Raw genomic sequence first — 18,796 nt, 5'->3', positions numbered from 1 at the left:
ATGAACCTTAGAAGAGGGGTTCTGATGGCAAGTGATGTGTGTGTCTTTGAAAAATAATGAACGGGAACATGAATTAACGATTACTGGAGACTTGCATTTTGTTTGCAGACCACACCTTTCAAAACATACTTACTTACGTATTTTGGGACTGAACAAGGACCCTTAAGGAAATGTTTGCCGATGTGGTTTATAAGAGTCATTCAGCATGCCAATGGAAGTCACCCATTAAATTCACGTTCTTTAGAGAAAAGTTTCTGAGCTCCTGCCAAATGCCTGGGTTGGGCTAGATGTTCTCATTGTCTTTACCTGGCTCTGCCGGGATGTTTACCTGGCACCGTGGTGGAAGCTGAGGCTCAGGATGGTGAATGGATACCTCCTGAGCCCAGGATTCCTGCCCCGCCAGCCAGCCAAGCCCTTGGGGGCCAAGGCCCTGGGCATCCTTGTCCTCTGGCTTTTTTTAGGTTATATGTGACATATAGTGAACTCCATATATTTGAAATGTATAATTTGCTACATTTTGACACGTGTACACCTGTGAGATCATCTCCACAGTCAAGATAGTGAACACGCCCAAGCCCATGACCCTCAAAACTTTTCCTCTTTCTTCCTTGAATTCTCTCCCTTCCATTCTTTCCCACCTGCCACCTAGGTATTGCTGATTTCTTTTCACAATTGATCAGTTTTCCTTTTTGTAAGATTTTTATATGAATAGAATCACACAGTATGCATTCTTTGGGGGTGGGGAGAGGAATCTGGTTTCTTTCACTCAATATAATTATTGACTCTTTCTTGGATACTTTTGCATACATTGTTAGTTCATTCTTTTCTGTTACTGTTATTATATGGATTTGTCCATCCTAAAGGAGATCAGTCCTGGGTGTTCATTGGAAGGACTGATGTTGAAGCTGAAACTCCAATACTTTGGACACCTGATGCAAAGACCTGACTCATTTGAAAAGACCTTGATGCTGGGAAAGATTGAGGGCAGGAGGAGAAGGGGACGACAGAGGATGAGATGGTTGGATGGCATCAGTGACTCAATGGACATGGGTTTGGGTGGACTCCAGGAGTTGGTGATGGACAGGGAGGCCTGGTGTGCTGCAGTTCATGGGGTCGCAAAGAGTCGGACACGACTGAGCGACTGAAGTGAACTGAACCAGTTTTTTAATCCTTTCACATGTGAGTGGATATTTGGATTATTTCAGTTGGAGGCTATTACAAATAAAGCAGCTATGGACATTCATGGACAAGTCTTTGTATGGAATATACTTTCATTTCTCTTGGGTATAAATACCTTGGAGTAGAATGGTTTATTTTCTGATAGATATGTGATTAACTTTTTAAGAAACTGACAAACTCTTGTTCAAGACCATCTTATTATTTTACATTCCTATCAGCAGTATATGCAAGTTTCATTTGTTCATATAGTATGTCTCTATTTTGGGGGGGTGCTTTTAAGACTTTCTTTTTATCCCTGGTTTTAAGCAATTCAATTATGTTATGCCTTGGTGTAGTTTCCTTCATGTCTATTTTGCCTAAGTTTCATTAAGAGTCTTGAATCTGTGAGTTTATAGTTTTCATCAAAATTTGAAAAAGTTCTTGGCCATTTCTTCTTCAGATGCTTTTTGCTCCTCTCCTTTGTGGAACTCCAATTACACACATATAAGGCCACTTGAATCCCAAAGCTCACTGCCATACTTTCTTTTTAAAATAATTCTTTCTCTCTGTGTTCATTTTGGATAGTTTCTATTACTGTTTTACTAATCTTTTCCTCTGCAATGTTTAATCCTCCACTAATCCTTTCTGTCCTGTTTTCCATCTCAGACATCATAGTGCTCATCTCTAGAATTTCAGTTTAGGTTGTTTAATATCTTTGATGTCTCTACTTAACCTTTTGAACATAGACCACACAGTTCCAATCCTTGTTTTAAGGTCTTTGTGTGCTATGGCAGTTGTGGGTCATTCTCAATTAACTGATTTTTTCTCATTATGGGGCCTATTTTTCCTGCTGATAATTTCTTATTATATGCCAGATGTTATGAGTTTTACCTTTCTAGGTGCTGGATATTTTTATTTTTCTATCAATATTCATGAGCTTTGTTAGGTCATAGTTGTTACTTGGAAATAGTTTAATCTTTGGGGGTTTTGTTTTTAAGATCCATTAGGTGGAATGAGAGCTATATTTAGTGTAGAGCTGGTTATCCCCTACCCCTGAGACAGGACCCTTCTTGGTCCCCTGCTCAGTGTCGTAACCTGTGCTCTTCCCAGCCCCGCGTGAGACCTGGGCGCTGTTCCCTCTAACCCTTTCCTTGCCTCAGATTGTCTCTTCACACACATGTGCCCTCTGCTGAATACCCAGTGAAGATGCTGGACGGCTCCCATGGTTCCTGTGTGCAGCTCTCACCTACCAGGCCCTTTGTTCTGCAAACTCTAGCTACCTTGGTATCCCTGGACTCCTAGCTGCAAGGTTCCACCTGTATCTCTTCTTCTTGTGCCACAACCTAGAAAACTCTTTCCAGGCAGGAATCCAGAGTAGTTTTTTTTTCTGTGTCTTTGAGGATCATTCTCCTTCCTTGCTTTATCTCAATATCTTCAAAACCATTGCTTCATATATTTTGTTTGTGGGATTTTTTTTATTGTTGTTGTTTGGATTTTTGACATTGTTTTAGGCAGGAGGGTAAGACTAATCATTCCTACTCCATCTTGCCTAGAAGTAGAAAGCCGTGATATAGCTTTAAAGATTTTTTAGAATAATTTTAGATGTATGTAGAAACATTGTGGGCTTCCCTCATAGCTCAGCTGGTCATCTGCCTGCAATGAAGGAGACCCGGCTTCAATTCCTGGGTTGGGAAGATCCCCTGGAGAAGGAAATGGCAACCCACTCCAGTATTCTTGCCTGGAGAATCCCATGGACAGAGGAACATGGCAGGCTATAGTCCACAGGATCACAAGAGTTGGACACAACTTTGCGACTAAACCACCACCAGAAACATTGTACATGTGTGCATAACCATAGTGCATGCATGCTAAGTCATTTTAGTCGTGTCCGACTCTGCAACCCTATGGATTGTAGCCCACCAGGCTCCTCTGTCCATGGGATTCTCCAGACAAGAATACTGGAGTGGGTTGCCATGCCCTCCTCCAGGGGATCTTCCAAACCCAGAGACTGAACCCACATCTCTCATGTCTCCTCCATTGGCTGGTGGGTTCTTTACGACTAGCACTACTTGGAAATCCCACATAACCATAGTACATTTGTCAAAAGTAAAAAATTAAATGTGATGCAATACTCTGGAAGGCAGAATTCTAAGATTGCTCCTAAGGTTACCATTCCTGGTTGTACATACTTTGTATAATTCCCTCCCCATGAGTATAGGCAGAACCTGTGATTATGATGATAAGACTGAGTTACTCAACCTATGATTGAGTTACTAATCAGTTAACTGGGTTAATTTAAAAGTTTATCCTTGGTAGGTCTGAGTTAATTTAATTAGGTGAGTCCTTAAAAAAGATTGGACCCTTCCTTGAAGCATGAGAGGGTTTGTGGACAGGACCACATGGCAAGGAACTGGCAGCAGCCCCTAGCCAGCAGTTAGCAAGGACTGGAGGCCTCAGACCACAAGGAACCACATGAACTTGAAAGAGGACCCAGAGGTGCAGAAGCACCCCACATTGATTTTAGCCTTTTGAGACCCTGAGCAGAGAACCAAGTTCATCTGTGTCTAGACTTCTGATCTCATAAACTATTAAGATAGCAAATTTTTGTTGTTTTTAAAAACTTCTAATTTGGTGGAAATTTGTTATGCAACAATGGAAAATGAATATGATTGCTACTAACTAAAAAGAACCAGGTCAAATTCATGAGTAACAATAACCTACTATTCATCTAGAAAGATCTCAGTAAAAACTAATGTGAAAAACAAAAGACTCATGTGAAGGCCAGCATGAAACCATGGACCTCTCCCATCACCTCCAGTTTTCAGGGTGCTTTTCACACTCTCATATTGTGGTTCAGTTGGAGATAGTTAGAATTCTGATCAAGAATGGGTCTATTATATGAGAATATATTTTCAAACCATATATATGATGAGGATATAGTATCCAAATATGTAAAGAACTCGGAGAAGGCAATGGCACCCCACTCCAGTACTCTTGCCTGGAAAATCCCAGGGACGGGGGAGCCTGGTGGGCTGCCGTCTATGGTGTCACACAGAGTCGGACACGACTGAAGCGACTTAGCAGCAGTAGCAGCAGCATGTAAAGAACTCTTATAGCTCAACAATAGACAAACAACCCAATTTTAAAAATGGACAAGCGGCTTGAACAGACATTTCTTCAAACAAGATATGCAGATAGTCAGCAAGCACATGGAAAGGTGCTCAGCATCATTAGTCATTAGGGAAATGCAAGTCAAACCCATAATGAGATAACATTTCACATCCATTAGGATCTGTTAGTGAGAATGGATCTTCATACACTGCTGGTGGGAATGTTAATTGGTTCAGCCACTGTGGAAAATTTTAGTGGGTCTTCAAATTGTTAAATATGGAATTACTGTGAAAGTGAAAGTTAGTCACACAGTCATGTCCGACTCTTTTCGATCCCATGGACTGTAGCCCACCAGGCTCCTCCATCCATGAATTTTCCAGGCAAGAGTACTGGAGTGGGTTGCCATTTCCTTCTCCAGGGGATCTTCCTGACCCAGGGATCAAACGTGGGTCTCCTGCATTGCAGGCAGATGGATTCTTTACCATCTGAGCTAGTAGGGAAGCCCAATATGACCCAGCAATTCCACTCCTAGATATACACCCAAAAGAATTTTAAAGTATTCAAACAGTACATACACGTACACTTATGTTCATAGCAGCACTTCTGACAATAGCCAGAAGGTGGAAACAGCCCACATGATCATCACAGAATATATGGATAAACAAACTGTGGTATGTATACTATGTATACATACCAAAATGTAGTACTATAGTACTATTAAGCTATAAAGGAACAAAGTACTGACACATGACACAAAGTGAATGAATCTCAAAAACGTTTTGGTAAGTGAAAGAAGCCAGACACAAGAGGTCACATGTTGTGTCATTCTATTTCTGTGAAATATCAAAATTAGGTCAATCCATAGAGATAGAAAGCAGATTGGTGACTGAGAGGAGGGAGGAAAGGGAAGCTACTGCTTGATGGGTACAGGATTTCCTTTTGGAGTAATGGTAATATGTTGAAACTAGATGGAACTCCATAAAAGAGGTGGCTGCCCAACATTATGAATTCCCTAAAGGCCACTTAATTTTTCACTTTAAAATGGTTAACTTTATGCTATGTGAGTTTTGTTTTAATTTTTAAAAAAGAATAATCTGTTATAGAAAATAGCAAAGTTATATCTTAATCAGTGATGACTGAAAGTTACTCAGTTGTGTCCTACTCTTTGTGATCCCATGGACTATACAGCCCATGGGATTCTCCAGGCCAGAATACTGGAGTGGGTAGCCTTTCCCTTCTCCAGGGGATCTTCCCAACCCAGGATTGAACCCAGGTCTCCCACATTGCAGCTGGGTTCTTAACCAGCTGAGCCACAATCGGTGGCTGCTGCTGCTAAGTCGCTTCAGTCGTGTCTGACTCTGTGCGACCCCATAGATGGCAGCCCACCAGGCTCCCCCATCCCTGGGATTCTCCAGGCAAGAACACTGGAGTGGGTTGCCATTTCCTTCTGCAATGCATGAAAGTGAAAAGTGAAAGTGAAGTTGCTCAGTCCTATCCAACTCTTCGAGACCCCATGGACTACAGCCTACCAGGCTCCTCCACCCATGGGATTTTCCAGGCAAGAGTACTGGAGTGGGGTGCCATTGCCTTCTCCGATAATCAGTTGCTAGTGACTGTAATTCTGCTACCCATTTTTTAAAAAGTCTTTATTGAATTCGTTACAATATTGCTTCTATTGTTAACATTCTGGTTTTTGGCCCTGAGGCATGTGGGATCTTAGAATCTTAGCTCCCCAACCAGGGAGCCAACCTGCACCTCCTGTATTGTAAGATGAAGGCTTAACCACTGGACCACCAAGGACCTGTACCCGTTTTTTAAGTGAACCACAGACTGCATTTAGGTCTTCTAGCCAGTTTTTCCTCTAATCTTCTTCTCCTATTCCAGGACCCTATCCAGGAGACCACATTGCATTTAGTTGTCTTATCTTTTCCAATCTATGACACCTGATCAGTTGTTTCTTGCTTTTTATGTCTTTGACAATTTGAAGGCATATTGGTTAGGTATTGTGTAGAATGTTGCTCAATTTGGACTAGTGTGATGCTTCTCATTAGACTGAGTTCTGAGTATTTGGGGAAAATACCAATTGGGTGGATTGCCACTGTCACGACATCATGTCAGTGGTCTATGATGTCAACATGACCTATCACTGTGGACATTAACCTTGATCACTTGAGTAAAGCGGTATATGCTAGATTTCTCCATTATAAACTTACTGTTTTCCTACTCTACATTTTGGAAGTAAGTTCCTAAGTCCAAGCCATACTCAAGGAGAGGGGAATTTAGCTCTACCTCCTGGAGACAGAAGTATCTACATATATTACTTAGAATTCTTCTGTAAGAAAGATTTGTCTCTTTCCCCTATTTGTTTATTTATTTACCCAATCATTTATATCAATATGGACTCATAGGTATTTAATTTGTTATTTGGATTTTAATTCAGTACTACATCCTTTATTTTGTTGCTTACACTGTTCCAGCTTTGGCCATTCTGAATTCTTTGACTTTGTTTTGTTTCTTTGATGTACCTGCCCTCCCCACCTTAAAGCATTTCCTTATTTTTTGATACTATAAGATACTCCATGCTTGTCTTATATTTTTCCTGCCCTGGCTCTAGAAGCAGACATTTCTCCAAGGAGTCATGGTTCTTTCCCTTGGAGAATGGTATTTAGAAACCAAGATCTGGGTGCTGAATGTGCTTATTGCTACTAGGGTGCCATTAGTTGTAGGTCTTCTCTGCAAACAGCAAAGGCACAAAGAGTACCTGTGTACTCTTTTATATTCACATAACTGTAATTATTTCTCTATGCATCTGTCTGTGTATATAACGTAAGCATGACCTCATAGTGATGTCTCTGACCAATCCAGCACCACACTGTTCATTTTAGCTTTCCCCCTTTGCTTATTTATAACTTCTTTCTCAGACAGTGAGAAACCTGACTCTCATTACCCATAGTTTATCTACTTATTTGCTCAACCCCAATATATATGCATAGTAATTTCAAAATTGCCACCCTGTACCCCTGTGTGAAACAATTATACCTACCAGAGTATTGCCTTTATGGGCAGTTCCTTTGGTCTTCAGCCCACAGTTTTCAATTGAAACACTATTTTGCAAAGTGACTCAGGTCAGCTGCACGTTTTTCCCAACTACTTTCAGTGAGGTTATATCATGTAATTTTTTTTTTTTTTACAGTAATATAAGAGTCTTTAACACCCCACTTACACCAATGGACAGATCATCAAAACAAAAAATTAACAAGGAAACACAAGCCTTAAATGATATATTAGATGAGACTGATCTCATTGATATTGTCAGTCAGTCAGTTCAGTCGCTCAGTCAAGTCCGACTCTTTCCGACCCCATTAACCGCAGCACGCCAACTCCCAGAGTCCACCCAAACCCATGCCCATCGAGTTGGTGACGCCATCCAGCCATCTCATCCTCTGTCATCCCCTTCTCCTCCCACCCTCAATCTTTCCCAGAATCATGGTCTTTTCCAATGAGTCAGCTCTTCGCATCAGTTGGCCAAAGTATTGGAATTTCAGCTTCAACATCAGTCCTTCCAATGAACATACAAGACTGATCTCCTTTAGGATGGACTGGTTGGATCTCCTTGCAGTCCACGGGACTCTCAAGAGTCTTCTCCAACACCACAGTTCAAAAGCATCAATTTGGCTCTCAGCTTTCCTTATAGTCCAACTCTCACATCCATACATGACCACTGGTGAAACCATAGCCTTGACTAGACGGACCTTTGTTGACAAAGTAATGTCTCTGCTTTTTATTTATTTATTTATTTTTTATTATTTTTTTTTTCTGACTCTATGAATTTGCTTATTCGAGATAGCTCATGCAAGTGGAATCACACAGTATTTGTTCTTTTGTGACTGGGCTTATTCCATTTAGCTATTTTCAAGGTCTATCTATGTTGTAATCTGTGTTAGAATTTGCTTCCTTTTTATTTTATTTTTTATGTTAATAAACTTCTGTTTGATTTTGTCCTGCTATTCTGTCATTTCTTACAGAGATCCTCAGCTAAGAACTCAGAAGGGTAAAGGGAAATAAGCCTCTATGTCACCCTAAGTCAGCTTCAATAATTGCCATAGTGAGCAGTCTCTTTTTTTTTGGGGGGGGATGAAATGTCCTATAGCTATCAATTAGGTCTAACTGGTTTATTGTATTGTTTAAAGTTTGTGTTTCCTTGTTAATTTTCTGTTTAGTTGATCATGTAATATATCATGTAATTTTAATATAGTTACATTAATTTGTCTCAGGCTACATTCCATCCTGGACTTTTTCAACATCCTAGTTGATTTTTTAAAAATTTGTATCCATTAAAGTTTCCTCTTTGTGATGTATGGTCCAATAGTTTTGACAAATGCATGGAGTATATCCATCATCCCAGCACCATACAGAACAGTTCTCTCACCTCAGAGCTCCTCGAGTCTTTTTGTGCTTCATTCCTCCCGCTCCCTCAGTCTTTGGCAACTATTGACCTAATTTCTGTCTCTGTCATTTTGTATGGCTTGGATTTTTTACAGCAACTCTTTTTTATTAGACATGAAAAGTGCTTGTAAACAGAGGTTGTCTTACTTTGTGATTGAAGTTAGTCGATACCAGGGTTCAAGTCCAGTCCTGATGCTTACATTCCCCTGAGTCTCAGTTTTCTCATCTGTAAATGAGTCTAAAGCTTGTCCTAGCTTCATGGGGTTCTTGGGAGGACTCAGTAGGATAACAGTTGTTGGCACAGTGCCTGGCACATAATAAGTAATCAGTAAACTTGGTGGTAATAATACTTTATATTTGTTACCCTTATCATCACCAAAATTATCATGACCATGGTGGGATGTTAAAAAAGACTGTTAAAGAGACCAGGATATGCTGCTCTCTTGAGTTGCTGGTGGTTATAACAATGTACCCATGGGCCCTTCCCTACAGGGGTTGGAAGGAAGGCAGAGAGGATGTGACTATAGCAGGGCTTTGATCTTCTGCAAGCCTTCCTCTGGTGTTTGTGGTGCCTGTGTGATTTATCAGGGTTGATCCTGAAATTAGGGCTTCCTGAGAAGACAGAATCATGTCTGTCACTCAAAAATTGCCCTAGGCAAGGAAATTTTAGGGCTTCATTTTAGCTTTTCTCCTCCCCAGGATTTTTTTTTTTTTCCACTGAGAAGATATTACAGTGTGGAAAAAACTTTTTAAAAAGTAAATCACCATTATCCATATACCCAAGTGGGTAGATGTTTTGGTAGTTGCTGCCATTCCATGGCTACATTTTTACACAGATGTAAACATTATTTATTGTATCATAAACATTTTTCTGTGTTGCTACATAGTTTTCATAATGATTTTTCATGAAGATATGAGTTTCATGAAGGGGATTCATCATCCTTCACTAAAATATACCCACTGTTTTGCAGTGCAACAAATCATGAATATAATTTTTTTACTCCTAATGATTAATTTCCTTGGGATATATTTCCTAGAGTAGGAATTTTCTGTCAAAGGATAGGAATGCCTTTGTGGCTTTCTTTGTAGCATTTTGCAGAAACATAATATAATCCTTTTTGTATATTAATCTTTATTTCATCAAAGGGCAGCTGTTGAGGGATGTGATCAAATAACTGATGAAGTGTTTGAGACTAATGCTTCAATAGATCACTGATAAATTTTATCATCTGAAAATTTGGAAACCATGATTTTCCCCGATTAGTTTTCTCCCAGCTCTCGCCACCCCTTCCCCCAACTCTAAGTTCTCCTCAGTTCTTTTGGAAGGAACTCCCAAAGTCTTGAGTCTTTTCTCAGAAATTCATTCTTTATTTACTTTTGGAATTAGGACTTGTTTGCATATGTAAAACCAAGACCATATTGTTTGCAGATGCTGGGGTACGTATAAAAAGTTGAGGCTTTTGAGTCATTTTTACAAACCAGGACACAAAAGATTTTCTCAGGAATTTAAAGAAAAGGCATTGAAATAAAGATTATGGGATTGAGTTTCTAATACAGACATTTCACTTTTATGTTCGTAGCCAGGTTGTTTCAACTCCAGAGTTAGGGACTCTAAAATGGGGAAAGAGTAGAGGACTAAGAGATAAAATTTTGCAGATTCACCATCTAATCCAGAAAAACAAATGCACAGAAGGAGTTAGAATAAATAACGAAACAAAAACTCAATCAGTTATTTGTGATCCCATCTACTAGCCTTAACAATACAGTTTTTCCCCTTTCTTCAATAGGTTTCTGTTTAGTTTTTGTTTGAAGATAAGAGTAGCTTAAAAGTAATTGTGTTTCCTATCAGCATTTGATAAAGTCCCCTTCCCGTCGTTGGGGAGCTGCCCAGATGTGATGGCACTTGTTGAAAGCGAATTGTTTTTTAGCATTAAATGCTTTTGTTACGTAAAAAAAATCAAAAAAATCAATAAATAAATGCTTTTGTTACTGAAAAAAAAAGAAAAAAAGAGTGTGGCTTCTAGTCTTTCTAGAAATGATAAAAACAGATGAGAGCTTCTGGTTCAAATTAGACTGGCTTAAACTAAAAGGCTGGATTATTTATGCAAGTAAATTTTGAAATCTGTAATAGTACCTGCAAGTACAATGAGGGGAAAGTGAGTTCTGAGGTCCTGATCTTGTGCCTGCATCAGGGCAGCTTCTGTGGCATTCCAGTTCAGTGAGGATGGGCATAGCTGGGATGCTTCAGAGTCCAGGGCACAGGGTGAGGTGGGGGTGAGAGAGGTATCTGCTGCTGCTGCTGTCACTTACCTGGTAGGAGACCGTGACAGCTGTGGGGAGGCTTCTTTAGGTTCTCTGCCACCCCAGGCTGCTCTCAGGGTGGTTCTGAGCCAGGTGGGCAGTTCTAGGCAGAGGGCCTCAGGTTTGACCAGGAGTGAGTGACAGGTGGGAGTCTGGAGCTGAGAACCTGGGGCCAAGAGGCCAGCCAAGGCCTTTGGTTGGTGGGAGAGAGGGAGGGGATGGCACTTCAAAAGGTATGGGGAGGATAGAGAAGTTTTGTCGTGGTACTGCCTTCACAAACACCTCTATCACAGGGTTCATAATCGTACATCCTCCAGTTCTCTAAAACCTTGACCTTAACTCCAGCTCTTTTCAGTCTCAGTCTTTGTGGCCCATCTGGAAAGTGAGGACGAGGCTAGTAGGTTGGAGTGGAGGTGGAACTTGAAAAGTGCTTTGTAGGGACCAGAGCCTACCCTGATTATGGTTTTTATCTCAGGCTCCTGGTGCTGGGCTGTTCAGCCCCATTTATTGATTGATTGATGGCTGTGGCCACATGGCTTGCAGCATCTTAGTTCCCTGACCAAGGATTGAACCCAGGCCCTCAGCAGTGAAAGTGAAGAGTGCTAACCACTGGACTTTCAGGGAATTCCCTGTTAGCCCCTTCTAGTATGAAATTTCCAGGCTTGGTGGTCAAGGGCTCAAAACTGAGAGTGCCTTTCTTACTTCCTCTAAAACAGTGATTTAAAAATTACATTTTCATTTGCTTGCTGTGCTATTTTCCAGGTCTTTGTACTTGCATTTTTAAATTTTTATTGTTGAGAAAAATTACATTTTAAGGTTTGAACCTTCAGTAACCCTTTTAGTGGTGGTATGCATCTTTAACTCAAGTTAACACATATGGGATTTGCTTTGCTTTATGTTTAGAAAGTTGTTTTGTTTTGTTTTTTTCCCAAGAAAAAGGTTAATACTTTGTATATTCTTGTCAAGACTCAAGTCTTGGCTAGTTTTGGGATTATGGGTCAATTGCTTCACTCCCCTAAATCCAGATATGGGATTGGGGATTAATTTCTTAATTTTTCCAAGCTTGTGTCGCCTGTGAAGCAGGGACAATAATTCAGTCCTCACATCAGGTGATGATAATGCCAGGGCTGTACTGTGAGTTGTCATAGTAGCAGAGCTGGGCCTTTTGACTACCTGTCTATGGTAATTCTTTTCCCTTCAGCCAAATCTAGCACAGGGCTGGGCATGTGTAGAGATTCTTGTTAAATTGTACTAAACCAGATTTCCTAGGCCAAGGTAAGAAAGAAGGAAAATATCATCAGGTTGCATTAAGCCTAAGCCAGTGGGTCTGAAGCCTATGGGCTAGAGGGGCTGCAGCCAAGGGGGCTTTGGGGTTCCTTGAGGTTCAATGGGGGTGGTCTCTGGATCAGGGATAGCTATTAGGAGTAAGCTTTTTAAAAATTTATTTATTTTTAATTGAAGGATAATTGCTTTACAATATTGTATTGGTTTCTGCCATAAAGCAACATGAATCAGTCATGGGTACAAAAATGTCCCCTCACTCATGAAACTCCCTCCCACCCCCTTTCCACCCTTCTAGGGTGTTACAGCAGAGAAGGCAATGGCAACCCACTCCAGTACTCTTGCCTGGAAAATCCCATGGATGGAGGAGCCTGGTGGGCTGCAGTCCATGGGGTCGCTAAGAGTCAGGCACAACTGAGCGACTTCACTTTCACTTTTCACTTTCATGCATTGGAGAAGGAAATGGCAACCAACTCCAGTATTCTTGCCTGGAGAATCCCAGGGACAGAGGAGCCTGGTGGGCTGCCATCTATGGGGTCGCACAGAGTCAGACACAACTGAAGTGACTTAGCAGCAGCAGCAGCAGCAGCAGGGTGTTACAGAGCCCTGGTTTGAGTTCCTTGAGTCATACAGCACATTCCCATTGGCTATCTCTTTTACATAGGGTAGTGTATATGTTTCCATATTCTCTCCGTTCATCCCACCCTCTCCTTCCTCCCCACTTCCCACATGCATAAGTTTGTTCTCTATGTTTGCATTTCCACTGCTACCCTGAAAAAAGGTTCATCAGTACTATCTTTCTAGATTTCATATATATGCATTAATATACGATATTTGTTTTTCTCTTTCTGACTTACTTCACCCTGTATAATAGGCTATAGGTTCATCCATCTCATTAGAACTGACTCAGATGTGTTCCCTTTAATGGCTGGGTAATATTCCATTGTATATATGTATCATAGCTTCTTTATCCATTCATCTGTTGATGGACATCTAGGTTGTTTCCATATCCTAGCTATTGTAAACAGTGCTGCAATGAACATTGGGGTACATGTGTTTTTTTCAATTTTAGTTTCCTCAGGATATATGCCTAGTAGTGGGATTGCTGGGTCATATGGTAGTTTTGTTCCTACTTTTTAAAGGAGTCTTCATATGGTCTTCCATAGTGGCTATATGAATTTACATTTCCATCAAGAATCAATATTGAAAATGACTCTACTATTAAATGCAATCTACAGATTCAGTGCAATCCCTATCAAATTACCAATGGCATTTTTCACAGAACTATAATAACAAATTTCACAGTTAGTATGGAAACACAAAAGACTCTGAATTGCCAAAGCAATCTTGAGAAAGAAGAATGGGGCTGGAGGAATCAACCTTCCTGACTTCAGACTATACTACAAAGCTACAGTCATCAAGATAGTATGGTATTAGCACAAAAGCAAAAATATAGGCCAATGGAACAAGACAGAAAGTCCAGAGATAAATCTGTACACCTGTGGATACCTTATCTTTGACAAAGGAGACAAGAATATACAATGCAGAAAAGATAGCCTCTTCAGGAGTGGTGCTGGGAGAACTAGACAGCTTTGTGTAAAAGAATGAAATTAGAACATTTCCTAACCCCATACACAAAGATACACTAAAAGTGGATTAAGACTGATTAATTTAGATTAAGACTTGATGTAAGACCAGAAACTATACAACTCTTACTTACAAAACTCTTGTAAGTTTTGATTGGCCCTACCTGGCCTCCCTCTGCTCTGCCCTCCTGTCTTCATACCAGGGACTGCAGGTCCCTTTGTCATTCCCGGATTTATATTTGAAAAAGTTACAAAGCAGAAACCTGCCACTTTCTATTCAAGGACTCCCAAGTAATTGCTTAGTGTTTATTTCTGTTTCTTCTCCCAGTCTAAACCTGCCTATAGAATTTAATGATCCTTTAAAAACTGTTCTTGAGAGCACCAGCACCAACACTGTAGATCTTTCACATATTGGCTTTTGCTGATTTTTCCACTTCTACCCCATGTCATCCGACACTCATCCTTATTTTCCCCCCGTTTCTTCCTGATTCAGAAGTTGGAGGGACCAGTCAAGATCCGGACAGTTCGAGAAGCACCGACAGACTGTGTCTGCCCCCCAGGTAAGTGGATGTTCAATCCTTGATGGCTCCTGACTTCTAGAGACCTGGCCTTCTCTCTTCTGTCTGCTCAAAACTGCCAAAGCCATGGTCAAGAGAATCATCTCAGGTTTCAGGCTATCTATGGTACCTTGTGGATCATCCTTTCTTCCTACATCTTCGGCGGTAGGTGTGTCATACATATTCAGGCAAAATTAACTGACTTGGTTAAATAAGGGCAGTGGTATTGGTGGAGGAGCTAAAAACTCTTTGAGATGACTAATAATAAAGGCTCAAATGCTAGGAAAGTAGCAGCCATCCCTTTTTAAAGATGGAGAAAAAAAAAGATGGAGAAACAAGCATGAACCATCCACACAGTGTTAACATTGTGTTCTTAACTCTGTTTCAAACATAAGGGGGAAGTTAGAGGGAATAATGGTAGAGGAAGAGGAAAGGGGCTGTAAACATGGTCTGATTTGTTCAAATAATCATGTTTCTTGGATTTTGGTGGTATAGACCAGGATGGCTGTAACTAGAAATGAGGATTTGTTGGTTCCTAGTCCGTGTGACTCAAATCCTGATCCATATTAGGTCTTCTGGTTGTCCTTATTAGAGCTCTGCACATATTATGATTGAGAATTTAGGGTGTAGTCTCAGCCCCACTGTGTTCAGGGCTTGAACTTATCCTCTTATAGAACAGTGTATAATACCAGTGAGTGAGTGAAAAATCATAACATTTCCCAGACATCTCACTATGCCAGACAAGGTGAGAGAACACAGGAGCTGAACCCAGGTGCCCTATTCCTTGCTATCGTGCCTTCCATTAGACAAATTGCCTGGCATTTCACCTGGCAATTTGAAGCCATTTCACCTGGTCCAGAAACTAAGCTTACCTATGGTTATTATCTCCAGGTTGGGAGATGCCCTGAGATTTGTACAAAGGTGGACCTGTGCTGTGGAAATTCAGCCTCTGGGGACCCAGTGGGAGTTGATTTGAGCTAGCCTTTGATAGGAACTCTGAGAAGGAAATAGCAATCCACTCCAGTATTCTTGCCTAGAAAATCCCATGGACAGAGGAGTCTGTCAAGCTACAGTCCACGGGGTCTCAAAGAGTTGGACACCACTGAGCGACTTCACTTTCACTTTCTTTCTGAGATTTTAATAGGACAGAAAAGGACATGATAAGTAATGACATCATGAGCAGATCGGAAAGTCAGAAGTTGCAATTCAATGGGGGAAAAAATTTCAGTTCCATCAATGAATTTCTGGCTGATCTGCAAAATGTATAAAATAATCCCTTTGTTCCTTCCCTGTTCTTTCTGAGTATTGTATGGATGTAAAATCATGTGAATTATGTAGATGAGATTTTTAAAAACTAGGAGTCACTGGGAATTCCCTGGTGATCCAGTGGTTAGGACTCAGCACTCTTACTGCTGAGGGCCTAGGTTCAATCCCTGGTTGGGGAACTAAAAGCCCACAAGCTGAGCGGTGTGGCCAAAAACAAACAAACAAACCTGGGAGTCTCAATGCATTTATGAGACTTAAAATCAGTTATGTGGGTTGTAGCCAATGTTCTGAAATTTTGAACTAGCAGAGACTGGAATAAAAATACTGAGGTTTTTGTTTCAGCTATTTATATTTGCAGTTGCCAGTGTGAAATGGGTTCCTTGCTGTGGGTTGCTGACTGAAAGTTTGAAAATCATCGATACAGATGATAGATGGAGAGGGAGAAGGAAGGCAGTGAGGGGACATGGAGCTCCCAAATATATGCAAACCAGGTCCAAATCTTGGCCAGCCACCCACTGTTTGTATCAGTAAATGATTCCAGTACTGGAGTGGGCTTTGCAGGCTTTTTTGACGTTGTGGAGGAAATACAGGTCAAAGGCCAGGACCTGGAGGCAGTCTTGTGTCCTGTCTTCCCCCAGGGACTCCTGACCCACCAAGAAGGTCTCTTGTATAAGCATGGAGGCTGAAAGCTGGTCAGACCATGGTGACCTGCCCTCCTCTCTGGGCATCACCATGCTGTCGTTCATTGTCTGAGGGGCTTGTGATTGTACCCAGGCCATCCTGGCAGGTGAGGCCAGCATAGCCCAGGGGGTGTGGCGTCACAGCCTGTGTCAGGCTACAGTGCACACCCATGTCCACATCTGCTTTTTCTCTCCTGTCATCTTGAGCTGGAGGATTGATCTGAGCCCTTCAGACTAGAACCTTTTATCAGTGTGAAACCCCATAGGCTAGCACATTCGCCTCTGCCATAAGAAGCACAAAGACCTTTTCCTCCAACACCAGAAGCCTTAACTCATTCCCTTTCTCTCTGGCTTTGATCTGCCCTCCAGAATTTGGCGTCTAGACATGGAGACCACCCTCTGTAACTTGGATCCCCATCTCATTTGAGATGCCCACGGATCCCCCGGGCCCCATTTCTTCCCACGGCCCAGGGGACAGTGTAGTCTTTTGTCAGATCCTAGGATGCAGCAGGCAGATAAGCCAGGCCAGAGAAGGGGGCGGCTCTTCTGTGTGTATTGCCCATTGTGAAGTGGGTGCTCGGGGAGCTCTGAGGCTGAAAGGAGGGTAGGCTTTGGGCTGGAAGGTCAAGATTCTTCTCTTACTGGAGTCAGTGGTGGGATGAGTGGCTGAACTGTGCTCTGAACTAGCCTTGTGACCTCAGGCAAGTGAGAGGCCCTTGAACTCTTTGTCTATAAAACAATATAGCTGAGGTTGAATTGTGTCCCCCCAGAAGATACGTCCCAGTCCTAACCCCTGATCCTTGTAAATGTGACCTTACATGGAAATGGGGTCATTGCAGACATAATAAGGATCTTGAGATGAGGTCATCCAGGATTTAGAGTAGGCCCCCAAACCAATGACGAGTGTTCTTATATAAGACACAGAGGTTTAAGCGATTTGAGACACGGAAACACCCAAAGGAGAAGTCCATGGGAAGATGAAGGCAGAGGCTAGAGTGATGCTTCTGCAAGCCCAGGAAAACCCAGGATTGTCAGCAGCCACAAAAACGGGAGAGAGGCATGGACACAATTCTCCCTAAGAGCTTTCGGAAGGAGCTAGCCCTGCCAACACCTTGATTTTGGACTTCTGACCTCCAGAACCGTGAGAGAATAGGTTTCTGTCATGTTAAGTCACCTCATTTGTGGTCATTGGTTGTGGCAGCCTCAGGAAACTAAAATAAATGGGACTATTAATCACTCTAATTATGAAGTTGCTGAGATGATCAAAATGTAAGGGACATAGGAGCTTCCTGCACCACCAGGTGTGAATCAGGTATGTGGGGCTGCCACCTAGGAGCCCCCTGGTGCTGCTGTTTCTCATACACCTGCCCCAGAAGAGACTTCTCTTCCTTCAGCAGAGAGCTCCAGGCTGTAGATTCATGTGGCTTACCCGTGTCCCTGGGGATTCCAGTATCTTCTTTTCTTATGTTACTATGTACTTAAATGTTTTAAAATGTGTTTAAAGTTTTAAAATGTTTATTTTTGAATAGGAAAATAATATGTGTACTACAAGTACTACAAAAGATTACATGTAAAACATAATTCCCCTCCCCTTTTCTGCCCTGTTTCTCCTGCTCCCCTTTCCAGGGGCCCTTTACCCATTTGCTGAGGTCCTTTTGAGCAGTCCTTTCCAATAGAACTTTCTGTGATGATGGAAATGTTCTTTCTCTCTGCTAATATAGCAGCTACTGCTAGCCACGTGGGGCTATCAAACACCTGAAATGTGGCTACTATAAGTGACGAACTGAATTTATAATTTTTGTTTTAGAATGGATAAACAAGGTCCTAATGTATAGCATTATAAATAAGCCCTAATGGGAAAGAATATAAAAAAAGAATGTATGTGTGTGACTGAGTCACTTTGCTATACAATAGAGATTTGCACAACATTGTAAATCGACTGTACTTAAATTTTACAAAAGCTTGTTTAATCTTAAGTTGCCACGTGTGGCTGGTTGCTGTAGAGTTGGACAGTTCAGTTTTTGAGGCCATTTAGATCCATTTCAGTGAGTAGCTCCCCTCTTGGTTTTACACAAATATGTTGTCCCTGTGTTGCCTTCTCAGTTTGCAGTTTCCCTCTGAGATGATCTGAATCAGTCCATGGATCAGAGAGCAATGCTGCCTCATTTTGGGTTAAATGAGGAATCCTGTCAGGTTTTGGGGCAGTCCTATGAGGTACTGGGCCAGTCCTCCCACCCCAAGGACATTTGAATTGTTTCCCATCCTGTGTTCTTACAGACTGTCTTTCAAGGAAGTGTTGGTGAAAAGGATGCCTGTTGTCTTGCCCTGTCCCCTGCCTTCCTCTTGCTCTGTACTGAAAGTCATCACAAGGGAGGAACTGCTGCAGGGCTTTAGGTCACTGTGCTGAAAG

At 41.6% G+C, this 18,796-nt stretch overlaps 1 protein-coding gene and 1 non-coding gene across 2 annotated transcripts in view; both read left to right on the top strand.

Annotated features, from left to right (window-relative positions):
• COL23A1 (collagen type XXIII alpha 1 chain) overlaps positions 1-18,796 on the top strand; it is a 406,940-nt gene that overhangs the window by 13,932 nt on the left and 374,212 nt on the right. The window contains exon 2 of the mRNA XM_019964762.2: positions 14,377-14,443. Coding sequence (XP_019820321.1) covers positions 14,377-14,443 — 67 coding nt within the window. The remainder of the gene's footprint in view (positions 1-14,376; positions 14,444-18,796) is intronic.
• On the top strand, positions 15,813-15,885 carry TRNAK-CUU (transfer RNA lysine (anticodon CUU)). The gene has a single exon. It is a non-coding gene; the product is annotated as a tRNA-Lys (tRNA).

Source organism: Bos indicus, chromosome 7, assembly GCF_029378745.1.
Source record: "Bos indicus isolate NIAB-ARS_2022 breed Sahiwal x Tharparkar chromosome 7, NIAB-ARS_B.indTharparkar_mat_pri_1.0, whole genome shotgun sequence".
NCBI classification, from domain to species: domain Eukaryota; kingdom Metazoa; phylum Chordata; class Mammalia; order Artiodactyla; family Bovidae; genus Bos; species Bos indicus.
Note: the sequence above shows the minus strand (reverse complement) of the source record. Positions and strands in the feature narration are given on the sequence as shown.